The sequence below is a fragment of the Pyrus communis genome, chromosome 2 (assembly GCF_041283825.1).
Source record: "Pyrus communis isolate YQ-2024b chromosome 2, ASM4128382v1, whole genome shotgun sequence".
NCBI classification, from domain to species: Eukaryota; Viridiplantae; Streptophyta; class Magnoliopsida; order Rosales; family Rosaceae; genus Pyrus; species Pyrus communis.
The window spans coordinates 6422743-6434952 of NC_142566.1; the positions used below are offsets into that span (position 1 = coordinate 6422743).

The window sequence follows — 12210 nt, forward strand, 5'->3', positions numbered from 1 at the left end:
CTACACAATAAAAATAAGTAACAAATAAATAATTATAATGAAAATAAGTAACAAATAAATAATACAAACAACATAATTATAATGTAAGTCGGTAACAAATAAATAATACAAACCATAAATAATCAATTATGTAGGTAACAAATAAATAATACAAATAATAAATAATAAATAACAAATAAATAATACAAACAATAAATAATAAATTATGACGGTAACAAATAAATAATACAAACAATAAATAATAAATTATGACGGTAACAAATAAATAATACAAACAATAAATAATAAATTTTGTACGTAACAAATAAATAATACAAACAATAAATAATAAATTATGTACGTAACAAATAAATAATACAAACAAATAATTATAATGTAAATTTGGGTATCAAATAAATAATATATTGTTACCTGATCCGAGTAATTTTCCTCACTTCGAATATTACTATTAGCTTGTGCCAAGGCGTCTCTCCACGTACTAAACGATTGGCTAAGTAATTTCCAACGACTGGACATCGATTCTTTGGTTCTTTTCCCACCAATTTTCTCAAGAAAATTGGTATGAATAAGACTCCACATTTCTCGCTACTGCATCTCATTACCCGTAAGCAAACTATGAGTAACTTCAACCCAGCTAGTACACAACGCAACATCTTCAATAAGCGATCAATTCGTACCTGCACGAGTGGTCATTTTGTTGAAAAAAAATGGATTCAAACTTTGAGACAAAGAAAGGAATGTGATTGAAAGTAGTTGAGAAAATATGAAATTGTTGTGTAAGGTAGATGATAATGAGAAGGTATTTATAGAAAAGTAAAAAAAAAAAATTTCAGATTTTTCAGATATTTTTTTGAATTTTTTTGAATTTTTTACAACTTTTTTTTAATTTTTATTCAATTAATTAATCTCTGCCGTTGGATATAAAAAAATTTGAATTCCAACACTCCAGATTGTGCCACGTGTCACAACGGTAACTTTTCAGATTTTTAAAACTATTTTTTCATTTATTTTTTAATTTATAAAGCATTTTAATATCCACCGTTGATCTCAGATCGAACGGTGGATATTAAATCTGACTTAATTTTTTTTTTTACCGTTGAGATCGAACGGTCCACATTAAGTGACCGTTAAGATCTAACGCACCATGGGAAGCCACGTGGCTTCCCAACAGTAACTGACAGATTCCTTTTTTTCTAATTTTTGTGTCGGCGACGCGCCCCCACGCGCGGGTGGGGTGCACGCGTCTGACACAAAAAAAATAAAATATTGCACTGACGTCACGCCCACCTCGGGCTGGCAATCCCTCACGGGCCCGGAGCTCGGGCCTCCCCCTTCCATCTGGCTAGCCCACGCTGGAGCGACGCCACCGGCCCTCGGGCCCTTGTTTTGGAGCCTGTCCCCCGAGCAAAACCCAACGGTGGGAATGCTCTTAGAGGATATTCTGTGAGACCATCTCTAATTTTTTGGGTTGTTAATCCAGTCATTCTCTAATTGGTGAGTCTGAAATAAGTTTTGGGTTAAAACTTCGATAAATCTTAAAATAATAATAATAATAATTTGTCAAACGATAGATTTTATTAGATTAGATGTTAGATTAGTCATTGATAGGATTCGAATCCATGTCACACAAATGCTCAACTCTTTTCCACCACTGTGAGTTTGTGATAAAAGGCCACTTACGTGAATTTAGGTTAGAGTTAAAAGGCTGGCCCACCAAAATTTAGGTTTTAAACTAACTCAATCATTTTTCAATAGTTGCATCTAAAATAAGTTTGGGTTAAATCCTAAAATTTGGGCAATTTTAAAATTTTATATACATTAATTGCAACAGCTAAGATTGAGTATGATAAATTCTAATGGCCCAAAATTAAATTCAATGGTTGAAATAATTAAAAAGAATGTTGGAATCAAAATTCACTGAAAAACTTTATAAATACATGTTTCATAGGTCAATTTAGTGAATTTTCAACTTTTCTCAAAACCTAAATAATTTAAGTTAAAATGTTCATAAAAATAAATTATGATAATCTACATAAATGTTATATCTACATAAATTTTATTATGAAAAAAATCACCGAAAGAAAAATTAACTTAAATTCATTCTTTAATAATTTTGGGCTAAAATTGTAACTCAAAACTATTGGAGCAAAAGAAAAAAAAAAGAAAAGGATTTATGGATTAAAAGGTAAATTTTGTTTTTAATTAAAAATTTTAACTTTTAATCCAAAGATTTGAGATAGTCTAAGAGCGTCATGAATAAAAGTCAGGGGCATTTCTAACTCAACCAACCTAACAGCATTAGATAAAATAAATTTTGCAAGCCAATGAGCAACTTCATTGGCTTCATGACACACGATGAAAATGAAAGTTTTCCCAATACTCAAACCGCATTTTTACGCCAACAGTAATTGTGAAGATTAGCTAGTTTTACAATTTTACGGTATTGGTTTTGTTGAACTATCCAAATCAAAGTTCTGCCAACAAATCCAACGGGAGGATTGTGCCCCCGCTGGTATGATAAATAGCTTTGCTTGACTAAACATACAAAGCAAATTCATTGGATCGTGTAAGTACTGTCGCAATGTAAAATTTGTCTCTTACATTTTGTTGACAAAGTAAAATGCAAATGAAAGTTATCAATTTTTTATTTAAGTGAGAATCGAAATCTAGACGGGTTTAGACGGGCTAAGTGGCTGCATAAGTGGGTCTATGTGCACTTTCTTAATTTTCAAATGTTTAGAGATTAATCGGAGCAGTGATTAATCGCCTAACGCCTAAATGATGCTAGGCCAAGATTTTTACAATAGTGCTCCATACAGAATATTTATAATCTTTTATACTCCCTGGTAAAGAGCAATAAGCTAAATTAGAAGCGCTAAAATCAATAACCTACATGAAATCAAAATCAAAACTAATTAATTGGAAGAAGAAAATGAAAATAGGAGTGGAAACCACTTGAAAGTGTCGGTATAGAATATTTTCTCTTACTTGTACAGAATAATACTTATTATATTTTGTTCTGAATATCTGATATTCCGATCTGTTGCTATAATAATGTAGAATAAAACAATGTGTGTATATAATAATCTTCTAATTTGCATACCTTCTTTGTACTAAAAGAAAAATGATCTTCTAATTTGCCAAACAATGTGTATATTTTGGAAAGGAATGTCTTAGATCAACAATGTGTATACTTCAAGATACTCTCCCTAAGTATGACACAATTCTAAAGAGAACTAACAATGTTACAACTCAGAAGTTTACGCATACCAATTCCTTGAACAAGCTTCTAAAACGTCGCATTCGGTAGTGATTTGGTGAAGAGGTCGACCATATTGTCTTGTGAACGGATTTGCATGACTTCAATCTTCAAATGATCTTATTGTTAATGTGAGAAGAAGAACTTCAGCGCAATGTGCTTCGTGTTGTCTCCTTTGATGTAACCCTTCTTGAGTTGTTTGATGTATGTTGTGTTGTCTTCATAGATCGTCTTCTGGACGTCAACGACGGGGTAAAGATTGTAGGAGCTTTGAATACGGCCCATAATTGCTCTCAGCTGGAAGCATTCCCGAATTGCTTCGTGTAGGGTAAGAATTTCAGCATGGTTAGACGAAGTGGTAACTAAGGTCTACTTAGTTGACCTCCAAGATATTGTGATGGCTCCAATGGTAAAGACATAACCCGTTTGAGAGCGTACCTTGTGCGGATCAAATAAGTATCATGCATTGGCATGACCAACAAGGTGAGAATCAACTTGAGATAAGGGGGCACCATCACTTGACGATTCGTAGAGATAGAATAAGCCCAAATCCGTGGTACCCTTAAGGTAACGGAAGATGTCTTTAACGCCAGTCCAATGTCTGCGTGTTAGTGCCTTACTAAATCTTGCTAAAAGATTAACAGCGAATAAGATGTTGGGTTTAGTGCATTGAGCTAAGTACAATAAAACACATATCGCACTTAGATAAAGAACTTTAGGCTCCAAAATCTCTTCATCATCCTTATTCGTACGGAAGGGATCTCATTTTGCATCTAGCAATCGAATGACCGTAGGAGTACTCAAAGGCTTCACTTTATTCTCGTTAAAATAGCACAACACCTTCTGGATGTAGTCTATTGATGTACTAAGATTCCATCTGAACGGTGCTATATCTTGACCGAGACAGTAATGAGTCTTTCCTAGATCTTTCATCTCAAATTCTGACTTCAGGTGCACAACAGTTATCTCAAGCTCTTCAGGAGTTCCGATGAGATTCATGTCATTGACATATACTACAACAATTGCAAAATCGGAATGTGACTTCTTAATGAACACACAAGGGTATAGTTCGTTGTTCACATATCCCTAATTAGTCAACAACTCACTCAGACGGTTATATCACACTCTTTCGAATTGCTTCAAGTCGTAGAGTGAACGCCTCAGTCGAATTGAGAGCATGTTCCAAGGTTTGGAAATATTAGATCCAGTCAATGTAAGTCCATCGGAAACTTTCATATAAATTTTCATATCAAGACCCTCATAGAGATACACATTTACTAAGTCCATCAACTGTATACTCAGTGTTTCGGAAAGTACCAAACTGATAAGGTAGCGAAAACTAATCACATCTATAACGGGTGAATAAGTTTCGTCATAGTCAATCCCGGGGCGTTGCAAGAAGCCTTGAGCAACAAGACAAGCTTTGTAACGCAATTTTGTTCTTCTCATTATGCTTCCAAACGAAAACCACTTGTAACCAACGGGCTTCACATATGGAGGAGTATGAGCTACAAGTCTAAACACCTTATGTTTCCTAAGTGAATCGAGTTCGACTTAGATTACTTGTTTTCAGCTTGACTAATCAATTCTACGTCAAAAATTATCTAAGGAACGAGGTTCAATGTCATCTCTCAACATGATCTCAGTAGCTACTGCATATGCTAATGCATCATCAATAATCATCTTATTTCTACACCAAACATCATCCAAGCTAACATAAGGACCAAAATCTCACAAATCTCGGGAGGTGGATTCATCTCATCAAGGGCACTTCTGTAATCTAGAATTTCCTTATGAGTTTGATAGAATGAGTAGGCGACAGTCGGATTCACAGTAGGCTCTTCAGGGGCCTATGTTGTGGGTTTCTTCTTCCGAATGTGTGAATCTTTTGAACCAAGTGGTCTACCACGCTTTTGTGTAGGGGCAGATGATTGGCTAACCGCTAATGTACGTGGATCGGCCAAAGTGGCATCCCGGGCCTGCAAGAGGGAAATTTATTGTATATTTGGTATATTAGTCTTTGCAGGCACATTCGCAGCTGGAATATGTGATCTTGCCACTCGCGCTAGATCGATGAAAGCATCTGGCATGCTTTGAGCTACGCTATGAAGATCTAATATGTGTTGCACTTCAGTTTCAGACTAAGCAATACGGGGATCTAAATGAGACAAAGTGGGAGTCGTCCACGATAATTCGTGTCTTTCATCATCAACGTTGATGTTTTTATCTCCCTCTAACGATAGGAAGACTATCTCATAGAAGTGACAATCCGTGAAATGAGTGGTAAATAAATCGCATGTCAAAGGTTCTAAGTAACGAATAATCGAAGGTGAATCATATCAAACATAGATTCTCATCCTTCTCTGAGGCCCCATTTTTGTACGCAAGGGTGGCGAAATAGGCACATAGATTGCACAACCAAAATCGCACAGATGCGATATATCGAGTTCGTATCCTATAACCAACTGAAGAACACTATATGGTTAGGTCACAACAGGCCTCAGGTGGACCAACATGGTTGTGTGTAATATTGCATGGCCCTAAGCAGCGTTCAGGAGCTTGGTACGTATGATCAACGATTGAGCAATCATTTGTAAGTGCTTAATGAATGCCTCTGCTAGTCCTTTCTGGGTGTGAACATGGGGTACTGGATGTTCAACTTCAACCCCAATCGACATGTAATAGTTATCAAAAGTTTTAGATGTGAATTCTTTAGCATTATCCAATCGAATAGATTTGATCGAATAATCAGGGTGGTGAGCCTTGAGCTTGATAACCTAAGCCAATAGTTTGGAGAATGCAACGTTCCTTGTGGATAACAAGCACACGTGTGACGAATGTGTGGAAGTGTCAACCAGAACCATAAAATATCTAAATGGTCTACATGGGGTGAATCGGTCCATAAATGTCCCCCTGAATCCTTTGTAGAAAAATAGGAAGATTCGAACGAATCTTATCATAAGAATACTTAATAATAAGCTTTCCCATGGAGCAGGTTTAACATGCAATATGATTCCTTGAATCGAAATGGATGCCCATGTGATGATTTGAGGATACGGCGCATCGCTGTTCGTTTAGGTGTCCCAAACGATCATGCCAAAGTGTAATTTCGTGCGCGGTCCCAGAGGTAGGGTCTGCCACATAGTGGCTTGGGTTAAGTCCAAAACACCCCAGGTCAGAACTGGCTTATGTCGTCGGGGAAAGAAAACGGTGTCACTGTTTCATGCAGCTGGTTTTTGAGACACAGTTCTCGGTGCAGAGCCGTAGGTTCAATAACGAGCCATTTCCTAGTGACGAAGAGGGTACCTCGACGTCAGGGAAAAAGAAAAAGGGAAACCCATGAAATTCAAACTTGAATTTCAACCAAATTTGATAAAATTCTTCTGGAATTTCAATGATTTTGGTTCGAATTTTGCCAGAAATTTGCACGGCAAGGCCGTGGTGTCACTGTAGGTGAGTTAGGGTTTCTGGGTTGGACACCATAGGCATCAGGTTTTCCGAGTGAAGCATAATGGCTTTGTGCGTGGCTCAGGTCATGGGTTCGAAAAACCCTAAAAAAAAAATTGAATTTTTTCTTTCTTTTCAATTAATTCAATGCATATTATACAAATAATTCAATCCATGAGCAGATATATGATGCAATTCATGGCAATATCAATTCACATATTCAACAATTATGGATATAATGCATGCACAATTTATATAGAATCTAAAATTCGAAGAACTTAAAGTTAGGTCATGCATTATAGTGAATGTTCATGTTATCAGGGTTGCAAAAATATTGAGATAAAAATTGTTGTTTTGAAAGAACTTGATTGCATGATGATATTGATGAACTGGTTTGATGCAGTAAACTTCCACGTCAGATTCTTAAGCGCAGTGGTAGGAGCGTGTTGATAACGTGTTGTGGCCTATGTTTAATTGACAGGGAGAAGGGGTCGGCGGCACAGAGAAAATATAGAGAGATATGTGTTTGCTGGGTTGTGTAGAGGATGTGTTATTCCCCTTACGCAGTACCTTTAGTTATAGTAATAAGGAAAGGAAGAATCCTTCTCCTCCAAGGAATACAAGTCCTAATAGGGAAGAATAACTATAATCAAATCTAATCCAGGATTTACACAATCACACTTAGATGAAATGTCTTCATCATAGGTATAGAAGTACTACTAGTAGATACATTATTCAATATTTGTACCTTTGTTATAAGTTAATAAGGATGCTAAGTAATTTTTTTTCACACGTAGACTCCAATTTTTTTCATATATAAATAAGAGTTTGAAGATCTTAGTCATAGGTAATTATTAGTGTTAATAATTCAAAATTCAAATTAGGAAAAAGAAGAATGCATAAATTAAGAATTTTAATTAAATCTTATAAGTTAATGAAGGGCAAATAGATAAAAGCAAGTGAAAAGGAGTTTTACTAAAGTTGTGCATGTTGATTGGTCTATATCGAAATACCTAAAACAATAATGTTAACGAGTTTTATTGAATAATACAAGGGACACTGACTCTTATAAGTTTGTGGTTGGCCCAAATAGAAACTTGTATTTGATACGTTGTTTTGTTCTAAAGCGTCGATCTAAATGGAGGATTTCAAGTCTCTACACTTAAGATTGGTGCATTTACTCACATTTCGCATCATCTCCACCATTGTAATTCTTAACGATTAAAAACATGCCACATCACCGACAAATAAGTTTTGAAGCATGAGCACTGACGCAAATTCTTCCTTTGCAGATTGTTCTTCATTATTTGTGGGTTTCAAATTCGTGTTGTTCATGTTTTGTAAATTAAAACGTTGGACGTACACCAGCTGTTATAGCAGCTGTGTTGTTTAAGTTGTCCGTGTGTTGTGCACGTGACTGAAGCCTTGCTGATGTGTGTATAACAACATATTCCCTCACACTTTTTAGTGTCATGTTGTAATTGAATCCAATCAAATCCAAGGAGCAACTTACTTCACTTTTTATCCTCCATTGTTCTCTGCAATTCTAGCTTACTGAGTTCATCAATTTCTCAGTGATTTCTACCTTAAAACTCACCAAAAAAATTCACAAACCTATACAAAACTAACATGGCTTCAGAGCTTGGTTCGATTTGAATCAAGGGACGTAAGACTGTGATTTGATTTCGTGTAGGTTTTCAATGATGAACTCGGTTGAATCAAAGAGCAAAATGGCTGGATCTGGTGCTAAGCTTCGAGCTCCAATCTTCACTAAAGTCAACTAAAACTTCTAGTGTATTAGGATGAAGACTATCTCCAAATCCCACAATCTGTGGAAATTTGTAAATGGAGGTGTATTAGTAAGATTGGGAGTCAATCTGGCTTTTCAATATCCTCGCTGCTAATGTTATGACTCGTTTCGAAAGTGTTTTTAAATTACTAAAAAACGCTTTTAGGGAAAAAAAATTTGGGTTCCAAAACCACTTGGCACTTCAAGTACTTTTTCAAGATTAACTTGCATTTTTACTAAAAATGTTTTTAGTTATCTAAAAGCGAATTCAATCATTTAAAAGTATTGCTCAAACGAGCCCCTAAAGTATTACGTATTTGACTACTGATAAATCAGTTTATCATTTGAGAAAAAATCTTATCAAGATTAACGAATTTAAATGACAAAAAGGGAAAGATTGATTTTGAAATCAATACAAGCAGCATCAAGATGAAGAGCATCAATATGAAGAGCATTTTTAATAGAACAGAAGAGACACGTGAATCCAAGTAAAATCATACTTATTTTTTTAACAAACGATATTATCTACACTAAGAAGATAGGGGAGTAGTGGGCTAAGCCTCACAATAAGCTAGTAATAATACGGTTCAAATTCGTTTTCAATAAAAATTGAACCTAAAACCTCTTACTTACAAATGAAGAGGAATATCACTAAACTGTAGTACCAAGTGTCAGGAAAAATGAGAATTAAAGCCCCAAATATTAATGTCTAGCCCCTTGGAAAGAGAAAATTACAATACAAATACGCCTTTCCTCATTTTGTATTTTCAATATAAATAATTATTAGAATACAAATACATGTTTAAAGTAATTATTAGAAAGCGTGTAAATATATTAGCTTAGAATGAACCGAGCATAGTATTTGCCTTAATTAGATCCACCATATCACATGTTTACTTCCATTTCTTGAACTTGCCCCCAAAGGGCTTGCCATGCTTAAATTTCCCGTGCTTAAATTTGCCATGACCGCCGTAGCCGTGGCCACCCCCGTAGCCGTAGCCCTGGGAACCATGGTAAGCGCCATAGCCATGGGGTGCCCCAACGCCATAGCCATGGGGTGCCCCAGCTCCATGCACAAGATGGTTAGCACCATACGCAGCAGCAGCTGCGGCAGCACCCCCAGCTAACATCCCTCCCATTCCCATGCCAGATCCATGCCCTGTACGTAATAATCTGTCAGTCACCAAGAAAACAAAAATATATAATATATATTATACTTTAATTTCATTTTAGTTGGTTCTTCATATATGATGATCACTAGCTGGAAGAAAATTAAGTACATCACATGATAAATATCGATGCAAAATGAGAAAATTGTTATTGGTATTTATAAAATTTTCAGTGTATACTCCAAACTTTCTATATTTAGAAAAAAAATACGCTTAATTATGAGAAGTGCGCAAATGAGATTTTTAAAATGTTAGTAACAGTTTTCTTTCAAAATTCTATATCTATGTATTTTCTTCTGTGTCTAATTTTTTGTCATGCAAACTATTAAAAACGTGGTCTCCATAATATTTTCCTTTATATATTTCTCCTCTCTATCTCTTCCATTGTAAATGAGGGGACAAAAACACAGTCAGATTGTCATCCTTCGAGAAAATTTGAATTCAGCCATTGATTAATATACCCATGAATATTATTGGCCTATAATTTTGTAGAGTACCCAAGTATATATAAATTCAAAATTATTATAAACCCGGTAAACCATAAAGTTAAAAAATAGATTAGGGACAACCGTGATGTGATTCGATTACATGCAGAATGAGAAGACGCTGAAGTACCTGAATAACCGGGTGGAGGGTAGGAGGTTGGTGGATATCCCCCATAAGAAGGATACGCAGCTGGAGGGTACCCCCCTGAAGGAGGGTATGATCCACCACCACCATATGCTTGCGGGGGATATCCATATCCTTGTGTAGGGTGTGATCCACCACAACCATATGAAAATAGTCCTTTCTCACTTGTCTCATGTTTCTCGTGCTTTCCACCTCCCATCTTCAAGTACGTAAGATTGATGCCTACCTGCATATCATTATTAAAAAATTACTGAAGAAAATGAAAAATAAAATAAAACAAGTAATTATAAAACGCGCCAACCATACAATGACACCTTGAAAAATTCATCACTACGTATTTTACGTTGTGTTTCATAGATAAAATGACCATCTAGTACTTGTCAAATGGGACGCACCTTAAGTCATGATTTTACTTAATTCATGGTTTAAGGAACATAACATGTTAGAGAATTTTGTTGTAACATATCATAGATAATTGCAACAATATATTGTTATGCTTAGCTAATAATAATAAAAGATATTATCCTGGGACCAATTTTCTACTCATTTTGTGTGTGGTCTCTTTGTGACATCGATTATTAATTGACACGTGTTAAGTTTATTACAACAGATTTAATAAGGGTTAAGTTTATGAACACGTGTCAATCAATTATAAATGTCACAAAAGCCACACACAAAATGGGTGCAGAAATTTAAACTCATTTCTCTGGGACCAATCTTCAAAACCCTAGATAAAGAAAATTCTTTCCAATTAAGCAGGACGTAAATCTCTAAACATTTGCATGCGTTAGTATATCTCATGAGCTTATATATAACCAGCCATTAATCTTCAAATAATAAGAAATCCATGTTCATATATAAATCATTAGATATATATATTAATGCAGAAACAGAGGACAATAACTAGACATTAGAGAGAGAGAGAGAGAGAGAGAGAGAGAGAGAGGTGGCTCACAAACGGTTGTGTGGGGACTATTAAGTTTGCCCTAAGCAGTACTCAATCAAACGTGTAGGGTATGGAACTTGAAAGAAATGAAGTGTATATGTGGGGATCGTAAAGTAAACAAGTATATATTCTTATCACTTTGATTCCAATTAATTAAAATGAGATAATGATCGATAGATAAGATTCCATAAAGTTGATGCATTGCGTTACTTCAACGCATGTGCTTTATTCTATGCCCTATATAGTAAAGGACCACTAACATTTAATAACTTGTAGTTTCTCTAGTAGGAGAAATTTTTAGTTGTGACGGGAATATAAGTGGTACATTATATGTTTTAATAAGAATGGTGGGAAATTTTATTTTTTAAGTTATTAACTTTTTAGCGCACATATCTTACCATTTGTTTAGTGACACGTAGTGTACCACTCCATGTAGCGATCATATTGTACAAGATAAAAAATTATGCTAATTTTATAGATCCTTTTAATTAAAATGCCTAAATTCAAAATTTTCAATAAAAAAAATTACAGAGTCAGTTAGCACACGTATGTGCCTATGGACTAGAATCATTTGATTGTAGTCCCCACACGTGTAATATAGGAACTTGTATGTCTGTCGAATATGGAAAGAAGAATCTCACATACACCTGCCTAAATTGTAGGCCTGGCAAACGGGTCGTGTCTATCGTGTTCGTGTCGTTTTCGTGTAACACCTGTTATCTTAACGGGTCGTGTCGTGTCACACCCGTTATCTTAATGGGTCCTTAACAGGTCGTGTCACTTTACCCAACGGGTAAAGTGACCCGACCCGTTATGACCCATTAAGAAAAAAATATATTTTTTAAAAATTTGCACATACCACACATTGCCACATAAATATTACTTCAAAACATTAAAACATTTCTCGTTCAAGTACTATATCTACACTCGAAAATCCAAGCATATACAAACAATTTTGACGGTTTGGATC

At 35.4% G+C, this 12210-nt stretch overlaps 1 protein-coding gene across 2 annotated transcripts; it reads right to left on the reverse strand.

Annotated features, from left to right (window-relative positions):
* Positions 1 to 9226: 9226 nt before the first annotated feature.
* On the reverse strand, positions 9227 to 11327 carry LOC137748392 (uncharacterized). Of its 2 annotated transcripts, none has more exons than XM_068488539.2 (3): positions 11250 to 11327; positions 10280 to 10520; positions 9227 to 9654 (listed from the first exon to the last, which is right to left on the reverse strand). In XM_068488539.2, the coding sequence occupies exons 2-3, from the start codon at positions 10491 to 10493 to the stop codon at positions 9389 to 9391; spliced, it is 480 nt and encodes a 159-aa protein (XP_068344640.2). In that variant the 5' UTR covers positions 10494 to 10520; positions 11250 to 11327; the 3' UTR covers positions 9227 to 9388. The 2 variants fall into 2 exon arrangements, with proteins under 2 accessions (XP_068344640.2, XP_088539578.1); XM_088683452.1 differs by having other exon boundaries at positions 10280 to 10516; positions 11250 to 11319.
* Positions 11328 to 12210: the final 883 nt, after the last annotated feature.

Excerpts from the sequence above, each read along its gene's own strand:
- LOC137748392 (XM_068488539.2), bottom strand. The coding sequence starts at position 10,493 with ATGGGAGGTGGAAAGCACGAGAAACATGAGACAAGTGAGAAAGGACTA. Across the intron at positions 9,655-10,279 it reads CCCTCCACCCGGTTATTCAG|GGCATGGATCTGGCATGGGA; the intron begins GTACTTCAGCGT and ends TATTACGTACAG.